Below are 20685 nucleotides of genomic sequence, written 5' to 3'. Positions count from 1 at the left end.
TTTCAACTTTTTTTGATATACTTTTTTTTTTATATAAACTTGTAATCTTGCTAATTGTTTGAAAACGCAAAATGTAGCTATATGTTGTATAATGTATACAATGAATACATATTCTTGCATATTTTCAGACCTTCCCAATCCAGTTTTGACGACCTTACATCCCCTTCCCTGCTTAATTTAATCGTAATAATTAGTAGGCTACGCCCTCAGGATCTTTCTTTATTATTTCAGCTGTTGAAGAACCATTGTGATTATTAATTCTGGCAAGGATTTGATCCCGACCGGACAGCAAAGAGTTAACTCGAAAGAGGAAATCCTATCTGGTTGGACACACTGAGAAATGCGATTATGCTGCCTCAGTTTAACACTGGCGAGCGGACGGATTGCGCACTATGCGATCCGCCTCATAGAGAAAGCTTATTCTGCAAGGTTATCATTACAGGCTATTCCTCTGTATCTCAAAACGAAACAAGCGCAGTAGAGTAGCCATTATTATTGTTGGGACAAAACTGAGGTTTTCAGCAGGATGTCGGTTCGCCCTGACAGAACCTACACTGGGCCGAGAACACGCTTTCAGAACGGACTGCAGCTCGGCGTCCAGCAGCAGGTGAATGGCCAGGTGCGCGTTTATGTGTGACAGATCGTCTGACTGCGGGCCGTGTTCACGTGACTGTTTTTAAGAAGTGTACTGATCCGCTACTCCATTTGAATCTAAAGAATAGACCAATCAGTGCGTCACTGGACCATGAAGCACCATCCTCAGTTGTTCAGGTGTTTTTGGCGAACTCTCGTCACTGTTCTTCTGTTTGAAGGCACCCCGCTCCTGATGTTCAGGGGGTCCCTCACTCTGACCCTAAACAGGGATGACAGCAGCTTCACACGGATAACGCACTTCTCTCACAATGGTATGGGATACTCTGCTTTAAATATTGCATTTGAGTAAGTGTTGCATCAAAGTAGCATAGTTAAGTATAATTACACATTTGCTTCTAAAGCATTTTGTGCAGCACAAATCTATCTGTTTTGTGTGTACAACAGTCAAACAAGAAGAAATGGCCTGGGCTTCTATGATTCTTTGAATCTTTAACATCCATGGAAACTTTTCATTGCACAAAAGTTTATTTAGATAATTTCTTTTAGATGTTCTTGCAGATGTAGATGAGATATAGTATTAAACATATGGTTTTGATGTTATTTGTTCCATTGCATTTGTATTGGAGCTGTTTAACCCATCATAATCTGCTGTCTTGCTTTGAGTACCACAGCGGACAGCTCTGCTATTTTAGTTAGTCACAGGCTCTGTTCTTTAGTATGCTCAGCAGACTGTGTCGTTTACCCATCTAATCACAGACTCAATGTTTGTAAACTGCTCAAAGAGTATAATGTAGGACTGCTCATTCTTGAACATAATTGATCTTCGATCTGGGCTGCTGGAGAGGAAGCCTATTCTATAAAAGCCATACTTGCTGATTCCTTTCAGGATTTTAAGTTTTGAGAATTCTTCTGATCTAGTTTAGAGGCCCTTCAAACCAGTGCTGTAAATGCATGCTCCAGCTGTCAATCACAGACAAAACAACAGCTGGGCTCACAACACAGCTAGCCTTTATAGTGGTTATTACTTACTGTGTTCCTGTTAGGTATATGAGTGTGCATTTGAGCAAAACTTTTCTAATACTCTGAGATGAACATACATTATTACAGAAAAACTCACAAAATTTCAACACAAATTTAACTCTTTGTTATTGATAGGTTCATAATAAATCCCATTGAATAGTAGTGGAATCTTAATAGATGGAGATGGAATTTCTGTTAGTTTGATCTTATTAGAACTTTTTGTTAATATTAGCCAAAGAAATAACAAGTGATTACCCAAGTATTTGGGTTGTACTTACAAAACTTTTCTCAGATGAACAGATTAATCCTTCTTTCATTCTGACCCACATTCTGAAATAATTACCGCAATGGTTTTGTAGGGGAATCAGGCTTCTGAAATGGTAACATTAGCTATCATAATAAATTCAAAGTTTCAAAGTTGTTTTTGTATAAAATTCTATATGTATATATCATTTTTCTAAATCTCCTACAGTCACAAGTCATAGAAGAGAACTGAAGCCACTGGAGAAGACAAGGCCGTTTGCTGTTGTTGATGGAGTTAGGAGAAGTCTGAGTCATGTTTTACAGGTGAGTTTTTGCACCATCTAATAACAGAAATAATTCATCAGTAAAACAACATTGACTAACATTTCATGCCTATGTGGATAACATTCCTCTTCACTGGAACTAGTAATAAAAATGTGTGTGTGTGTGTGGAATGGGGGAATTTCGCAGGACATGACTTCAGAGTTGCTCTCAGCTGCACAGGAAGTGTCCGTCCCCTTAATGCTGCCTCTAGTTCCTCTCCTCTCAGATCATAATTTATGTCAGGAAGTTTCCAGCTGAATATGTCAATACACACCTACATTCTCCTTCAGGACAGGACAGATCTGGACTCACTTGACCTTTAATTACTCATCTGCTGTCTCGTAATTTCTTTTCTTTTCTTTGTCACTTCTCTTATCAGTGTGATATGCAAAATGCTCCTTAGGTTACATGCTGATTCATTTATATTGTCATGCACAGTAAAACAGCCCCTCTGCCTGGTTGAATCAGACAACGATGGTCTGTTTTTAGCCTGTTTTGCCATTGTGAGGAAAGGCGAGTGATGGCTTGGGTGTGTGTGTGTTTTTATGTGTGTGTGTGTGTGTACCCAGTGTTGGGGAGTAACTAGTTGCATGTAACGGAGTTATGTAATTTAATTACAAAAAAATGTAACTGTAATCAGTTACAGTTGCTGAGAAAAAAATGTGTAATTGAATTACAGTTACTTAAGAAAATGCTAAAGATTACAAATTACATCTGATTATTTTTACACACACCCGCATACAGATTTAATTGATGTCTTCCCCAAATTACATTGACTGCTCTAAAATATGAGACACCAAAGTTTCAGGAGTTTAGGACACAGAACAGGACACGTTTATACAATAACTGTTTTATTTCCTATTTGGGTCTATGTATTTTTTTTATTTTTTAGATTTACTGTTAGATGCATGTGTTTCCTGTCATAGCTATGCAAAGATTTGATTTCAAAAACAGTATAATAGCTATTAAACTATATCGTGTTATGATTTTAAATCTGTATGTAACCTCAGAAGGATCTCAAAGTAAAAAGTAGTGAAAAAGTCTGATTTTGTGGTGGCTTTGCTCTGAAATGAAATTATTATAATCTTAATTCAAGTGATGAAGGGTTTTGAAAGTCTGACAGTAATCAGTGTTGAGTCCTACTGTAAGGCTAACCCTGCCTGCTTTAAATGTTTCAAAATTATTTACAGTTGAAAACATTCATTAGAATTTAAGGAATAGAGAATTTAGAAATGTAATCAAATGTAATCAGTTACATTACTTTAATAATGTAATTGAAATAGTTGCACTACTTTACATTACATTTTAAATAGGGTAACTTATAATCTGTAACCTATTACATTTCCAAAGTAACCTTCCCAACACTGTGTGTACCAGCGAATCTGCTGATTATAAACAGTTGTCCTCAAGCTATCCACCACCCACTAACTGGAACTCAAATTATATTAATATGGCAATTAGAGAGAGTGTTCATCTCAAACTAAAAACTGAAAATTGCTTATACAGCTTATCATCATTTACTCAACCTCGTGTCATTCTAAAGCTTTGTCTTTTTTGTCCATACAGTGGAAGTCGGTGGTAAACAAAGGAAGAAAGAATGTAATGCAGGTTTGAAACAACATGAGGGTTAGTTAATGATGACAGAGTTTTCATTTTTGGGTGAACTCTGTGGGCAGCATTCAAAATTAGGTATGCATTGAATGTTCGGCATCCGAAATTATTCGGCCGAAAATAGCAACAAAAGCTCTTCCGGTGTAAAGATTCGGAATAAGCGAAAAGACCGAATAAATTGTACCGAACAAAGACGTGACATGTAATGAGAATTTTAAATCTACTGTTGTCAACAAAAAGAAGCACTGAGGTCTTCCTGCAGGTTTCTGCCAAAATAAAAGCTCAGAAAAAGCAAGAACCCCATCAACATGAATAAATGTTATTATTGTAAATTTACTGTTCTGTAAAATAAAATAAAAAAGAGAATAATAAGGAGCTATTAATACATTTATTATAGCATTCACACATAGTTCAGACTGGGATCTGATATATTTTCTAATGTTTTAACAGAAGTCTCTTCTGTTCAGTAAGGCTGCATTTATTTGTACAGTAAAAAAATGCATGCCTGATTCAGGAAAAAAATATTATTTTACTAACTTTTAAAACTAACTTTTACTAACTTTTAAAACTAAATTGTAAGTTATATTGCGTTTTATTGGTATAATGTATGCTAGAATGTTAAAAAAAAAATTCAGTGTTAAGTAAATATTTTTAAAGCACATTTTGGCTATTTAATTTATGCAATGGTGAAAAACATTGGCAAAATGGAGGAAAAAATGCGAAAAACTGTGTTCGGTATTCAGCCTTCAGCCCAGTGTTTCATTTTGTTTGGCTTCAGCCAAGAATTTTCATTTCGGTGCATCCCTATTCAAAATGATTGACAAAAAACACTGCTTCAAAGTGTTCTGATTAGCCAAACAAATTGGTTTACAGAGCACAGACATGTAATTTTCTGTCATGCAATAAGGTGTCATTCTATAAGTAATCTCTTATGGCACCCTAATAGAGTTTAACCTGTGGAGTCATATTTTTTACTTCAACCACACTTAAATATAGTGGATATAGGGTTAGATACCAGATTCAATTAAAAAATTACCCAAACAAAATGATTCATGATGTTTGGTTCCACAAATCGCCAACACTTAGGAATCACCCATTTACTAAACCACGTGTCTTTAAACACTCCACATCTGACTGTATGAACCACGAAGGTCTCATATGGGCCACAGTTAAGGCACAGGCAAACCATGCATTCTGGTGCAATTCTCATCCTCCACCCATGCATACTCCCCTTCTCTTACGCTCTTTTTTTTTGTCACCCTCAGTTAGCCTCAGTAAAAGTACCCCACCCCGCATTCATCAGCTGCTGAGGTCATTGCGCTGCATACAGCATGTGCTCAGGGACATTTCCTCAGACTGAAAAAGAGAGGCTTATAAAGAGGGGGAGAAAACGAGAGAGGGCAGAGCAGAAGGCAATAACAGAAAGAGAAAGAGGAGAACAGATTGGCCAATGAAAGAGAAAGAGGAGAACAGATTGGCCAATGCGTTTGTGTTTCTTTCAAAGAAATTATTTAGAGTAATTAGTGTTTGTTGAGTTTTTTAGGGTTGGATTATTTGGAGATGAGGATGAAATTGGCAGGTATTTAGTAGAAGTTTGGAGTTTTGGATATTGATGCCTGAATAAAGATCTCTGCTCTGCCTCCACCTCCAAACTCCTCCTTTTACTGAGTCTCTTTGTCTCACACACTTACTTTATACTATTAAAGATAAAACAAAGACCAAAAGTAAAAGAAAACCTTCCAGTTTAATTGGTGGTACACTGTGTAGTACATATGCTTGGGATGTCTATCTGAAAAGTACACACATACAAACCCTCTTTTTCATCTTTGCCTCAGTCACTAGTTTGACTTGGCACTGGTTGTTCAGAGACAAGCGATCCACCCATTCCCAGTGAACTGCAGTCTGTTCCCAGGAGTTCATAGGAAAGGCACTCACCAGAACCATCTGATAGCAATAAACGTATAGCCCACAAATAGATGCCTGTGGTTTTGTAGGAAACCTGAACAATGCTGGAGCAGTATCTGATGGTTGAATGTGGGTTGATTGGTCGAGGTTCGATCTTGGGAGAAAGTGTTTGTATGGGTGTGTTGTTCAGCATGGTAAATGACAGCAGATGTGGTTTACAGAGTGATGCTCTTGTGATGTCAGTCTCATGACCCTTTTATGAACGTTTTCAGCAGCTCTACAATATCTTAGAACATTTAAAGCTTTCGCAAGAAACTGGATGAGATCTGAGAGAGCTGTAAGAGGTCTGACATCTTCAGATTTCAGCACAACTGTCTCGTACTTGAGACATGAAATCAAAACTGACCCAAATTTACTTTTCTAATTCAAGTGATGCAGCCTTTAAATACTTGCCAACAGTAATTTAATGTTAGTTAACATCAATGTAATAAGGCTTCTGTAATAACAAATAAAGTTAGATTTGAAAAAGAAACATAATTGTTGGAATTAGGACTGGCTATCAATACACATGTGCTGATGTCCTGCATTTAATTCTGATTCACAACTCTCAATTCACAGATTCACGATCAAATTGGATTCTGAGTCTTTTGAGTATTTCAGTCTAATGTGTAATATTTTGCTTACATATGAAAGAAATGTAGATTTCGGGGGTGTAGATTTAGTAGGGTGCATTGCCACTGAAAAGCAGTGCAGGAATACTACCATAGAATAAAAAATCTATATGAATCTGTTCATGAATATTCACAAAATCAATATTTTTACTTAGCCTATTTGGCCTACATCCAGTTCTTTCTCGAGAGTGAATTTGACCTTCACCTTCCACATGCTTGGAAGTCTCCTAAAAATGTGGTTTCAGCAAAGTTTCCAAACTGGCTCCAATTTTACTATCACTTCTCATGATTTTTATTTTTTATTTATTTTTTTTGCTTTGACTAGCAGGGAAAGATAATGGCTGGTACAGGGAGAGGTCAGATAGACCTCCTTTTATTGGCTGAGAGAAGTAAGCTGCTCCCATTAGCACATTGGAGAAAAGCAGGAAACAGCAGCAGCGGTAAAACAGGAAGCTGAGTGGGGTTTCACTTTTTCATCAGGCTGCTGAATGTGTGTGCGTGCCAAAGGGATGTGATAGAATGGCAGGAAAAGGTGCTTAGAATAGGAAGTGAGATGAGAGAAAGGCTCAGAAAGAGTCTGGAGGAGGGGAAGTCTGTTTATAGCCCAGTTCACCCTCTAAAATGAAGCTACAGTATTTTATCCTCTCAGAGAACCCATCTTTTCCTCTGGCCATGTGCTGATGCAATGATTACAAATTAGAGGTGTCTGTACTTGGACAGATTTTCTTTCTGCTTTGTTAAACCTATACAACATAATAAATTAAACTGTAGATTAACTCATAAATAATATTTAGAATCTTTCTGTTGACTTTAACAGTAGAATATATGTGCGGAGATTTATACATCATCTGAAAGCTGAATAAATAAGCTGAATAAATTAATATCATAATGATTTTTGGCATAAAAGAAAAATCAATGATTTTGACCCATGTATTTTTGGCTATTTCTACTAATATACCCATGCTACTTATGACTAGTTTTGTGGTCCAGGATCACATTTGTAACATTTGTTGAGGTGGAGCAGGAGGGCTCATAAATAGGCCTTGCTATATATCTATATATAACGAATTCACTATTCAAATAATCTCTTTATAACATGAAATCTGTCTCTCTCATTCTCTCCAGAATGGTCACCCTGACAGATTGCAGTGTGGTTTACAAATGGGAAGCAGCTTGTATATCTTGGACCTAGAGAAAAACCAGTAAGTCATTTCCTGTGTATATAATCATTATCAGTATCTAATGAAGTTACGTAAATCATCATATTTGAACATTGGTCTGCTTGCAGAGATCTTTTGCCAAAGCCGCCTAAGGTGTTCTACTACCTGCCAAACGGAACTGGGGTGTCCATGAAGGAGAACCCAGTGGTGAGTTGAGTAAACTAGGGCACATTTATTTCACAGCACTTTTTGGAATGTTGCAGTTTATTTAAGCAACTTAACATAAAATTTGTTTCTGTGTCAGATGCATTGTTACTATCATGGTTCAGTGCAAGGTTTCCCTCAGTCCCGTGTGGCACTCAGCTCCTGCTCTGGGTTACGGTAATATTTGCTTTACATTTTTCAAATCTTACCACTTCCTGTGAGATATGACTAAATTATGGTCATTGCTAAACTTTCAAAAATATTGTGAAATTAGGAACCAGCAAGACCAGCTTAGATTTCAGAAGTCATGTTGTTGTTACTTAAGGCTGGAATACACTACACAACTTTTAATATCTGAACAGATTTTTAAAACACTAGGCATCAAACACTTACCAACTTGAAAATAGTGACAAAGGAAAACTGGCCAACGTCTGAGGATCAAACACTACCAACAAATAGGGGTGGGGAATATGAGCTAAAATTCATATCACAATATTTTACACTGTCCAGGCAGGCAATATCGATATTATATTGCGATATGTGAAAAAAATGACAAGCAAAATATTTTAACCTTGTATAACTAGAAAAAGTGAGGGATTGGACATAGACCTGAAAAGTCTTTTTTAATGTGCCATTGTTTTTCTCAAACGTGTTTTTCTCCCAGACCCCCCTTTTCTAGAGAAAAATATTTTCAAGGCCATCTTTTTACTATTTGGAAAGTCTCTTATGCTCACCGGGGCTACATTAATTTATTAAAAATACAGTAAACACTGTAATATCCAGTCTATTTTTGACTGTTTAGATTCAGCCTTGTCTGTGAAACTGGGGGTTAGTCAAATAAAACTTGACTAAACAAGAAACATGACAAGGTTGAATAAATATGATAAAAACTAAAAAGTAGGACTAAGTAGGACATAGGACTAAGACTAATTTAAAAGACTAAGAATAAATTAAAATGGCTAACAAAATGAACACTAGTGAAATATGAGAAAGGAGTCTGTATTTCTTAACAGATTATCAATGAGTGCTGTGTGTCAACATGATGGTCAGTCTGTGTTAGTTATGGTGTTAGTAATGACGCTTCTTTTTCTCTCTGCAGGGGAGTGATAGTCATTAATGCCACACTGAGCTTTGAGCTGCATCCTGAGGAAGAAAAGCATGACAAAGAAGAAGAAGGGAGCGGAGAAATAGAAGAAGAGTGGCTGCACGTGATCTACCCTACAGATTCACAGACATCAGAGTCTAGAGACTGTGGAGTGTCACATACCTCTGTTCCTCTCATTCAGATCATCCCTCCCCCCCACACACACAGGGTGAGCATGCTGTGTGTGCTTACTAGTGTTTATAGGTATGTGTATTTGTTTGTTTTTTCTCACGATCCATTTCTGCTGTCATGTGACAGAGTAAGAGAGACATTCTCTCAGAGACCAAATATATTGAGCTGGTGCTGGTGGCGGATCATAAAGAGGTAAGAGAGTAGAGGTATCTCTATCTCTGACACTCACACCTACACACACACACACACACACACACAGCGAGATGTGAGACACTTACACCATCTACTGGTACATATACTGCATCACATCTACTCTTAATTGCTTTACAGTCTAAATATCTAAATATTTAAGGTTTCAGTTTTGAATCCGTTTGTCTTCTTTTCTGTTTTTTTCCGCACAGTATCTGAATTATCAGAAGAATAATAAAACTGTAATTTACCGCATGATGGATGTGGCAAACCAAGTCGACTGGGTAAGTTTTATTTCTAAATGTGCAAGTACTGTACATCACTGATCAAAATTTTGTGGTGAGTAAGATTGTAAGTCTAGGTTTCTCTAAATCTCTGTCTGGCACTCTGTCCCAGTTCTACCGGCCACTGAATGTACGTGTAGCTGTGGTGGGTCTGGAGATATGGAGTGACCAGGACAAAATTAAAGTGGATAAAAATCCCACTGAAACTCTAAACCGCTTCCTGGATTGGAGGACCGGGGACCTTCTACCACGACTACGGCATGACAACGCACAGCTCATCATGTAGGACCAGATGCATTGTGGAAAATATAGGCATCACTTGATCAGATTTGAACATTTATGGTAAATCATAATTTGCTTTTATGTGTTAGGGGTGAATCATTTGATGGGACAACAGTTGGCATGGCATCTCAGTCGTCCATGTGCTCAAAGGATCGGTCAGGAGGAGTGAATGTGGTGAGAGAAATCTTTCATTTAATCTTGGTCTTTATGCATTAAAAAGTCTTGTTTTAGTATTAACCAGTGTTTCCTGCACCGTAGGATCACCTGGTGAGTGTGTTAGGTGTAGCATCGACGGTGGCACACGAGTTGGGTCACAACCTGGGAATGAGTCACGATACTGCCGACAGGAGCTGCCAGTGCCAGAACGAGCCTCGGCTTGGGGGCTGCATCATGGAGCCCTCTACTGGGTGAGTGTTTGTGACTACCTGAAAATATAGTGCTGGTGGCAAATCGTGCAGTATGCAGTAAATGCTCCCTTGTGCAGGTTTATGCCCGGTCAGCTCTTCAGCAGCTGCAGCGAACAGGATCTCTCTCTCAGTCTACTGCACGGTGGTGGAATGTGTCTGTTTAACGTGCCTCAGCCAGAGAGTCTTCTGGGAGGTCCACGCTGCGGAAACCTGTATGTAGAGAAAGGAGAGGAGTGTGACTGCGGCCTGCTGGATGTAAGAAAATGCCTACTGGTTCCTGACAAAAATTGCTGCTTAAAACTGCTTAATTGGATAGTTCATCTAAAATGAACATTCTGTCAACATTTGCTCATCTTCATGTTTTTCCAAACCTGTGTGATTTGGTTTCTTATGTGGAACAAAACATATGTGACCCGTGCTGGGTCAAAAATGAGTCAAAATGTGCACAGGCTAAATGTGAGCTACAGACAAAAAATTAAAAAAAAATAAAAAGTGAAATGTCAGTTATGGTCGAATTTGAGGTTTTCACAAAAATGAGTTCATTAAGCCCTTGTCTAGCGATCCCAGTGCTCCAAATACTAATTAAACATCTAAAATTATCTTTTTTTGTATGTTTTCTGATAGGTCTACCTTTTTCTCTGCTCGCTTCTTGACAACTGGTGCTTCCCAGTTTGGTATTTATGAATATTCATAGCGATTTCACGATGGCATGAGTCTGAACCAGTGAAATGTGTTGTTCAAACATGCTGACTGACACATACGAAGCGTGCACATAAAAGATGGATCTCTCAGACAGCGCGCAATCCCCATACACAGAATTACAGTATTTCAAAATATGGGTCTTGGTATTCACGTAAACATAATCTGTTATGTGTTATATGAACGTTTGGTTAAATGTGGGGGAAAAACATCTGATATGTAACATAATATTACATCTGTGCATTACAGTTGGTCTTAATATAGTATAGGCCATCTGCCACATTAATGTTAATCTAACAATGAAAGAAAAGAGGGAATCACTCACTGCTCTTGAGTGGCTTTTGCAGTTTTAACAATAATTGTATTTTTAATGAATACACTAAAGTGATTTTTACATTTGATTAGCCTGTTTGGTTTTCGTACTTGAATGCTTTGTTTAGATGCAAGATGAAAAAGTAATGCACTATTTAGTTTGTTTCTTTCTTATATTTGTTCTACTGTTCTAATTTTTAATAAAGATAAAACAAAAAGTAGCTGTATTGTAATTATTAATATAGTAATCATAATTAAGAAAGGAAGTGGAGGAAAAGATGCAATGTTGCTAGGTGATTTTGCTTTGGAACCTTCAGAAAATTTTAACTGGATTTTTCTCAAAATTAAGCTGACTCAGTCGACTTCAGACGGGTGTAGCTTAGTCATTTTTTTTGTCAATTCCAACAAATCAGACATCATTTTCAAGGTTTTTTATTTTATTTTATTTATTTTTTAATGGAGATTGTGAATATATATATAAAAAAAATCATTTTCATCAAATTCTTAATAGCCCTGATGATTGGGGGTGGGAATTGTTTGTAATCTTGCGATTCTCGATTTTTAATAGAATTTCGTTTTGATTCATTTTGACATATCAGACTACAGGATTGTAAAACAAATAAAAGTAGTAATACGCTTTTCACCTCTGTAATCTATTTCCTGTCTGCATGTGTGTTCAGGAATGTAATGATCCTTGCTGCAATGCCAGCACGTGTAAACTGGTTCCTGGGGCCCAGTGCTCTTCTGATGGCATCTGCTGTGAGAACTGCAAGGTTTGTAAAGGTGCATATGATTACACACTTAGACATGCACTGCTAATGCTGCTCTCTCAACGCATCTCCTCCATGTCTTTCCCTCTAGCTGCATGTGGCCGGGTCAGTGTGTCGGGAGCCGTTGGGAGAGTGCGATTTGCCGGAGTACTGCACTGGCACTTCGCCTTACTGTCCTCCTAATGTGTATCTGCAGAACGGAGAGTCATGCAATGATGGGTCCTCGTACTGCTACAGCGGCATTTGTGCCAGTCTGGACGAGCAGTGCCAAATGCTCTGGGGACAGAGTGAGTGTCACATGCTCCACAATGATGAATCTAAGTATTCTCAGCTAGAGTCTAGATTTATCATGGTTAATTCTCTGTTCTCTCCACCCCTCTAAGACTCCACCCATGCTCCACCTATCTGCTTTTCCTCTGTGAATAAGCAGGGCAATAAGTACGGAAACTGTGGCCAGATGTCCAACGGTTCCTACATCCCCTGTTTGAAAGGGTGAGGACGTGAAGCCTGGAATCTGATGATTTTCCAGCACTCACATAATCATGATTGTTTCCAAAATGTTTAAAGGGATACTCGACCCCAAAATGAAAATTTTGTCATTAATTACTTACCCCCAGTCTATGGGACAGTCACAGGCCTCCCGGTTTTCATCCAAAATATCTTAAATTGTGTTCCGAAGACGAACAGAGCTTTTACGGGTTTGGATAGACATGGGGGTAAGTGATTAATGACAAAATTTTCATTTTCGGGTGTAGTATCCCGTTAATATCCAACTGTCTGTTTTGTGATTTCTTTGCATATTCTGTGTAAGCATAATTACAAAAAACATGCAAAAACTGTGCTGTATTATTGTTTACATCCAGTTACATTTGATCTTATGGAAATATGATTGTAATCTTTGTTTTGAATGTGCTCTGTTTTGCTTAGGGATGTGCACTGTGGTAGGATCCAGTGTCAGGGTGGAAGTGAACATCCTCTGCTGGGCTCCAACGCTGAGATTCTGACCACAACAGTCAAACTGAACCAGAGTGACTTTACCTGCCGGGGTGCCTATTTTAATCTGGGTGATGATGTTTCTGACCCAGCCATGGTGTCACAGGGGACAGCCTGTGGGCCCAACAAGGTGAGTGTCCAGAAAAAGTGTACTATGTACTTTTTAGGAAGGTTAATTATTTAATACGTGAATTTTACTGTACATTTAGCATAATTGATCATGCAGAGTCATTAGTAAATTCCATTTGAGATTTTCTTACCATCTAGCCATTGTAGCTTTTAATTTTTACTTCATAATTTGTTTATTATTATGTAGGTAAATTTTATATGATTATCCACCTTTTTCCTGAATGCGGAAGTCTCACCTGACTCATACTGGAACAATGCTTTACATTTCCGGTCTATGGTGTTTCTAGTCAAATTAATGTATTTTCTGAGCTGATAATATAACGTTAAACCTATGAAAATAGTTTTAAAATGCACATGGCCCTCTTTTTACAGTAACTCACATGTCATCATTTAATGCAGGGGTCACCAAACTCCAACTTGCCTCAACACACCTGCCTGGAAATTTCTAATATGCTTAGTAAGACCTTGATTAGCTGGTTCAGGTGTGTTTGATTAGAGTTGCAGCTGAACTCTGCAGGACACGGGCCCTCCAGGAATGAGTTTGGTGACCCCTGTTTTAATGAGTGGGTAGATGACATGAAGTGGCTAGAGGTTAGCTGCACTGAAAACACAAGTGCACATATCCTACATTCAGCTTCTGGATTTTGTCCACAAAATGATAAGATCACACAGTATTTTATTATTTCACACACCATATTTGAACTTAAGTGCTGCAAGCCAAGCTCATTTTCTCTTGTAATCGTTTATGCCAAGCATACAGCGCCGGACACGGACAAGTACTGTACAGGAATTCCTTAAGTTTATTGCTGTTACTGTGTCAGCCAAAAACAGAACAGCTTAACCCTGTGTACTTTTTTATATTTAGTCGTATTGAAAAAGTTTAATTTATTCAGTCAATCTTTTAAACCCATTTTAACATGGATTTTTATGGAGACCGGAACACGAGAGCATCCAAACCGAAGTTAGAATGCGTCATCGGTTACTCAGGAAAAAGGTGGATACATACTACTGTTTGGGTTAGGAAATTTTTATATTCATCAAAGAATCCTAAAAAATGGTTTCCACAAAAATATTAAGCAGCAACTGTTTTTAACATTGATAATAATAAGAATTTTTTCTTGAGCACCAAATCAGCATATTAGAATAAATTTTAAAGGATCATATGACATTGAAAAATGAAGTAACGGCTGCTGAAAATTCAGATTTGCCATCACTGGAGGAAATTATATTTTAACACATATTAAAATAGATATTTTAAAGAGTAATATTTTACCATATAAAAATTTTATATATACATTTATTAATAGTCCTGGAGAAAAAAAAATCTTTTTAGAAACATACTTGTTTGATTTATTGTAACATTATATTCTCAGGCATGTGTAGACCAAAAGTGCCGGGACGTGTCCATGTTTGGTGTTGAGGAATGCCGCAGGAATTGCAATGGCCATGGGGTGAGGAGGGGGGAGGGAAGGAGCAGACACTGCAACTTCAGAGAATTATAAACATTATTATTATTATAAACATTATTAAGTTTTGCAAATCAAGTAGTTTTCTCTGTTTTCTTTGTTTGTGTAGGTGTGTAACAGTAATAAGAACTGTCACTGTGATGAAGGCTGGGCTCCTCCTGACTGCAGATACTCTGGAACCGGTGGCAGTGTGGACAGCGGCCCTGCACGAGAGCCCAAAGGTACCACACACAAACTGATTCACAAGTAACTTTAGAAATTTGGGCTCAATAACACATCAAATTGATTGATTGGCGTGGTAAAGTTTAGCCTGGTTTTGTCTGTATACAGATTCAGATCCTGCGCGGGTGGCTCTGCTGGTCATCTTCCTGTTTGTGTTACCGGTCTCACTGCTGTTTGTCGCACTCCGTTTCCCCGGCTGTCGACGAGGCCTTGTGTACCTCGGTCACACCCCCTTCAACAAGGCCAGACAGAGCCGGTAAGACTGAGAAAAAGACAGAATGACACAGGGGTTAAGAGATGACCTACTTTATTCAAGCAATTTATCTCACTTTACTTCATCAATGGTGAAATAACATGAGATTTAATAAATAAATAATTTAAAAATACATATAAAAATGCTATTTAAGCTTGCAATGACTTAAAATGTGATGAACATGTTTTTAATTTCCGAATTAAAGTTAATTTGGGAAAAAATAAATCATAAATGTCCCGGTGAGAAAACAGTCCCTACATCATAATAAACCTTTAAAAGAATGAAAAAGAAAACCTTATTTAGTAGTTTGGCATAATATTTTATTATGTAGATATAATTAATAAATTATTTTAATAAATAAATAAACTGCTTATTAATATTAGAAATTGTTTTCAAGGTGTAAAGACAATTTAACTTTTTACTTGATAGTTTTAAATGTAAACATTTCTTGGAAATGGTATTAAAAAATGTAAAAACAAATTAAACAGACATGAATACAAAGAGTACATTTTGAGAAAGAGTTTACCACACGTGTTTTAAACTAGATGATCTGACCACTATTGCAATTAGATAATCTCACTTTTCAGCATAGTAGAGAACAAACATACTGTACAAAAAATACAACAGCCAGAGAGAAATTACAACCTTAGGTGTTAATGTCAGATAAAAGGTAAGATCCTTCATCACAGACATAGATCATATTATAAATCATTAATGATATAATTTTACTGTGTTTTACCCATGATGCAGTGGTTTCTCGGAGCCTATATTGAATACTGTGTGAAAGAGGAAAACCAGAGGTATCTGTGAACGTGGAGCTTTAGTTTGTGGTGTAAAACAAGCCATAATGGTAGCAGTCACTGTACTTATGTAGCTGAACATTTGTCTCTTACCAGCAGGGGCTTTGAATGACAATGAAATAAAAATTTAAAATCATAATTGGCTTAGCATTGGCTGTCACTGACAAACTCCTCTCTGGCTGTGTGCGTTGTAGAACTTCCAGCATAAGTCAGAGTTTCTTCCATTTCTTTAAGACACCAAAGGTCTGGTTGGATAAGAAAAATGTTTATTTAGTCTTAAATATTAAGTGTCTCCCTGCTAGATGTCTTTTTCACACAGTTTACACAAGAGTACTTGTGTATGTGAAGTAGATTTAGATAATGAGATGCTTGGTGTTCTGTAACATTGAATTCCCTGTCATATTATTGGTATACATTTATACAATACAATACATCTTGGTTGAAATTTGTCTTTGACCACACCAGCAAAGACCATACATAATTACAGACACATACTGCAAAACACATAAATGCCATTATACTGAATCACGTATATAATTATGCAACATTGACCAGCAGCAAATAACTCTCATCAACATGTAACATTAGTTTGAGTGCAATATTGTGAAGAAATTGTAATTTCCCCGCAGGACTCCTGCTGTGGAGCTTGCAAATGCTCGAAATGGAGATCAGGTGCAACCGCTCAGGTACCAGTGGCCCCATCAGAGCGACATCCCTCTCACCCAGGCTATCAGCAAGGTACAGTCAATCTGCTCTAAGGAAATACGCTGCTGTGACTGAGCATCTGGCCCATTCAGTGATACTATTACTGGAGCATGATCTGCTATAATGCAGTGTAGGGTTCCTAAGAGTCTGCACAGAAATACAGAAATGAGCTCACAGGGAGGTCATTGTGTCCAGAAAGTGGAAAATGGCAGGGCAAGCTGGTGGTAGATAAAAGTTTGGGGTTGGTAAGTTTTTTTTAATTTCTTTCTTGTTTTTGAAGGAAGTGTCTTAGGCAAACAAAGTTTGCTTTTATTTGATCAAAAATAGAGTAAAAATGTTACTATAGTGAAATTTTATTTACAGTTTTGTTACAATAATCAGGTCTTATTATTATCAGTGTTTAAAACAGCTGCATAAAACTTGACTTAACAGTTGAAAATAACAGCATTGATTTAAACAAGAAATCTTTTGAAACATTTTAAAAATCTTAACTGTCACTTGATCAATTTTGAAAGTTACTGATTAAATGTAATAATTTATTTGAGAAAAAAATCTTTCTGACCCCAATCTTTTGAACAGTAGTGTGAATTCTGTGATTTATCTATAAATCAAAAAAAGGAAATAATAGCACAAAATCACTCTTTCCTGAGTTTTTTTTTTTTTTTTTTTACAATAATTTACATTTTGAAATAACATAAGTTAAATAATATTTTATATTATTAAACCTATTATATGAATCTATTGACAGCCCTAGTCTCATTTCATCAGTTTCCCTAGGCTGTTTAATTGTTGCCAAAGGTACAGATATAATATCAATACTGAGAAAACAGAATCTGGTATTGTGTGAACATTCTGGTAATGATCCAAGCCTAGAATGTATCGTGTGGTTCTCTGTGTTAGTTTTTTTTGTTTTATCAGTAACTAGGACAGAGGCAAAATCCTGGTGATAGATGTCTGTTGAAAGGTCATTTAAAGCTACTGAGGCTGATCCACATTGTTTGGATTATAGTCATATTCCTGCTCTTTCACCTGGATAACAAAATTGGTCTGGTTGACTCTATCATCGATCCACGGAAAAATGACCAAAAATGTGCTAGATGCAATAAAACTAAAGGCCAAATGCTTTGTTCTCTGTATGTGACACGTACATTGCTCCTCTGTCGAATCTTCCGTGCATGAATCATTGTTTCTACACATACTTCAAAAATGTCTGTCAGAGTCTCCTTCTGCTGCTGTCATAACAATGTCAGCCAATTATTCTTGGCTTACTGCCATGCCTAAAACAGCTAACTTTACTTATTGTAAAATGCATGCACTGCCTCTCTTCTACTCCCTCCGCAACACTTTTGTCTTATTGTTAGGTCCAAAACAGGCCTGCTGCTCCAACTAAACCTCTTCCACCTGATCCTGTCATTAAACCTGCTCAGGTAAATGTCATTGCTACTCACAAAGCTTGTGAGGAACAGAGATGCATTTAGAGGTGTTCTGGTAGATGTAGCGGTGTGTGTTAACCACAAACCAATACAGTTTTTATTGCTCTTTTTGGTTCTTCAGTTGGCGGGGCATTGGCCTGCCCCTCCCACCAAACCCCTCCCTCCTGACCCCATCCCCTCAGAGAGCAAGATGCAGAAGGTGGAGGGAGCATTTGCTGCTATCTGCCATGTTTGCCTGTGTCTGTTATTTTGTCTTGGCCCAAAGTGTCTACCTTTTGAAAGTCACTCTATGTTCCTAGTTGTGGTCCGTGTTTCTGTGTGGTTTTGCATCTGGAGGTGTGCTTGTGTACCCATCATTTGGGTTTAACAGTAAGATGATGATGGTGGTTTGGTGCATGCGGATGGACTGATGGTTCCTCTGGAGTGAATGGAGTGTGTTGTGATCCCAGTGCCCTGTGAGATCAGACTGGGGGAGAGCAATAGGTCATATGTAATCTGGAATGTTTTCGATAATATCGCCATATATCTAATTCATCATAATGTGCACTTCCAGTTGTAAGTTAAGTTCAGTTTCCTTGAATGCTTATGCTTAATTACTTAATTTACTTAATTACTTAATTAACAGACAACACATGCAATCACATGTAGTGATTTTTTTAAATTAATGTATGAAAGTGCTAACTCACAACCCTAGTGGTTTGGGAAAAGGATGGATGGAAATTAAATTAAATTATTGAATAAATGTAAATAAAATTTTAGTAAAAAAAATATATATATATTTAATTCGGTACAAAGTGTAATTAATAAAATGAACAATACATTTTAAAATCACATTTAAATTCATTTAAGTTTATTAAAAAGATATAAACAAAGATTAAAAAATTTAAACATTTAAAAACTAAATTTTTACTTTTATTTTAAATGTTGTATATAACCTAGTGCCCTTGTATGAATGGGTGATGCCCATGTTTACACCAACACTAGAAGCAATGACTTCATGACTTAAAGTGTATTTTTAACATTGTCACACCTGAAGGCAGCTTAATTGAAACGTTGAACATCAAAGAGAGAAAAAAGGCCCCATCTGTGCTTATTTAACCACTAGATATATTATCTCCACAATAAAATTTGACCAGTTAAAGGGTGATAGCATCACTATTAAATTAATAATAACTGGTTTGTTAAAAACTATTCTGATACATTATGCAGAAATACTTTGTGAACGAATCATTATGTGAGAGTAGGTGATATCAAAGCAACAGTGTTAACCTTTACTTCAACCTTGGTTAAAGCTCAGTACAGTGCTGTGAAAAAGTCTTTGCCCCCCCACCCCATGTGCATATTTTGCATGTGTTTTATCTCTCCCAGTCTCTACCAGCCTCTTGCATGGATGAATAAGAGGAATCATTTGTGCAGTGCATGGCCTATGATATAGTCTGGTCTCAGAAAAATTCATTTTATGATCAAGGGAAAATCATGGTGGAATAGAGTGATTCCCAGTGATTTGAGTAAAATGGCACAGTAAGCGTCTTACCCAGCGCTTGCTTTTCTCTGTCACATGGCTGCATCTGCAACTGTACGTCCAGCCCACAGGAGCACGACCGGCTGCACCAAGCAAGCCTCTCCCTCCTGACCCTGTGCTCTCTACACGACAGGTATTGCCAGAGGCGTGTAAAGTGTATCCCTCTATTAACAACACTAATCAGCTCTTGTTCTGATACTTCTGAGAGTATCTATTTCTCTCAGTCCAGTCCTTTTGCTTTTATTTTGAACTATAATGTATTGCAAATTAAACTTGTAAGACAAAAAAAGACCCTGACTCTTCTGAATCACCTCATCCTGTTTCAGAACGCTGTTCCCCCCAAACCTCCAGTTCCCAAGAAACCACTGCCTGTGGATCCTTCATCCCACCCTCCTCCACCCCCACTGCTGGGACATCCAGGACCTGCCGCATCTCCATCATCTTACTCATGTAACCCTGCGGCAGCTGCTGCTCCTGCCAGGTGAAAGGACTGATGCTTTTTTCCTGTAATATTATGCAAACAGCAAGTGAATAAAATATTGTTTATGGAAAAAGTGTAATCTGATAAAAATCTTATTTCTATGTACAGACCTGCTCCTCATCCGCCTTTACGGAGACAGCAATACCCTAGGAAACCCCACGCTCCTCACCAAATATAAACAGGAAGGAAACGCTGGCCCAGCTGCAAATTTCTGTACTACAATATTTTTTCTTCAGTATTTTGTCTTGTTTAATAGTAAAAAATCTGTCCCCTTAAACCAAGATAAATTTGAGAAGAAAAACTGCACAACATATTTAGACTCGTTTTTAGATAATACATTCTGATCATTTAGGGTATAATATATACCCTATATATTTACACACACACACACACACACACACACACACACATATATATATATATATATATATATATATATATACACACATATATATATATATATATATATGTATTAATGATTATTAAATTATTCTTTGACTTGTGCAGGGTGAACTTTAACAGCTGTACAGACCACTGTTGCTCTTCATCTGGATCAGAACTTCATCTTACAACTCATCTTGAGGCTCACTGGGCCATCGGAGAAATTACAGACTCCAATAAAGACGACAGGATGTTATAATTCTGAAGACCTTTTTAAGAGTGGACAACAAATAAGAACTTTTAAACTTTGATATAAAGTTCCTTTTGTGATTCAGATGCTTTGTTCAAC

The 20685-nt window shown here is 37.3% G+C and overlaps 1 protein-coding gene across 2 annotated transcripts in view; it reads left to right on the top strand.

Moving 5' to 3' along the window:
* Nucleotides 1-275: 275 nt before the first annotated feature.
* LOC109062205 (disintegrin and metalloproteinase domain-containing protein 15-like) overlaps nucleotides 276-20685 on the top strand; it is a 20919-nt gene continuing 509 nt past the window's right edge. The window contains exons 1-24 of one of the 2 annotated variants that reach the window (XM_042772632.1): nucleotides 276-905; nucleotides 2087-2181; nucleotides 7494-7570; nucleotides 7657-7735; nucleotides 7833-7909; nucleotides 8832-9045; nucleotides 9135-9200; nucleotides 9410-9481; nucleotides 9594-9763; nucleotides 9853-9937; nucleotides 10022-10170; nucleotides 10248-10425; nucleotides 11862-11954; nucleotides 12043-12238; nucleotides 12335-12443; nucleotides 12879-13074; nucleotides 14447-14524; nucleotides 14649-14760; nucleotides 14870-15017; nucleotides 16444-16552; nucleotides 17881-17946; nucleotides 19801-19955; nucleotides 20064-20168; nucleotides 20463-20685. The exon at nucleotides 20463-20685 is cut by the window's right edge and continues 509 nt beyond it. In XM_042772632.1, coding sequence (XP_042628566.1) covers nucleotides 746-905; nucleotides 2087-2181; nucleotides 7494-7570; nucleotides 7657-7735; nucleotides 7833-7909; nucleotides 8832-9045; nucleotides 9135-9200; nucleotides 9410-9481; nucleotides 9594-9763; nucleotides 9853-9937; nucleotides 10022-10170; nucleotides 10248-10425; nucleotides 11862-11954; nucleotides 12043-12238; nucleotides 12335-12443; nucleotides 12879-13074; nucleotides 14447-14524; nucleotides 14649-14760; nucleotides 14870-15017; nucleotides 16444-16552; nucleotides 17881-17946; nucleotides 19801-19955; nucleotides 20064-20133 — 2754 coding nt within the window. In that variant the 5' untranslated portion in view covers nucleotides 276-745 and the 3' untranslated portion in view covers nucleotides 20134-20168; nucleotides 20463-20685. Of the gene's footprint in view, nucleotides 906-2086; nucleotides 2182-7493; nucleotides 7571-7656; nucleotides 7736-7832; nucleotides 7910-8831; nucleotides 9046-9134; nucleotides 9201-9409; nucleotides 9482-9593; nucleotides 9764-9852; nucleotides 9938-10021; nucleotides 10171-10247; nucleotides 10426-11861; nucleotides 11955-12042; nucleotides 12239-12334; nucleotides 12444-12878; nucleotides 13075-14446; nucleotides 14525-14648; nucleotides 14761-14869; nucleotides 15018-16443; nucleotides 16553-17880; nucleotides 17947-19800; nucleotides 19956-20063; nucleotides 20360-20462 lie in introns of those variants that run through there. The other variant, XM_042772633.1, reaches the window with a different exon arrangement.

This window comes from Cyprinus carpio, chromosome A16 (genome assembly GCF_018340385.1).
Source record: "Cyprinus carpio isolate SPL01 chromosome A16, ASM1834038v1, whole genome shotgun sequence".
Lineage (NCBI taxonomy): Eukaryota > Metazoa > Chordata > Actinopteri > Cypriniformes > Cyprinidae > Cyprinus > Cyprinus carpio.
The sequence above is the reverse complement of the archived record's forward strand: the minus strand, read 5'-3'. Positions and strand labels throughout refer to the sequence as shown.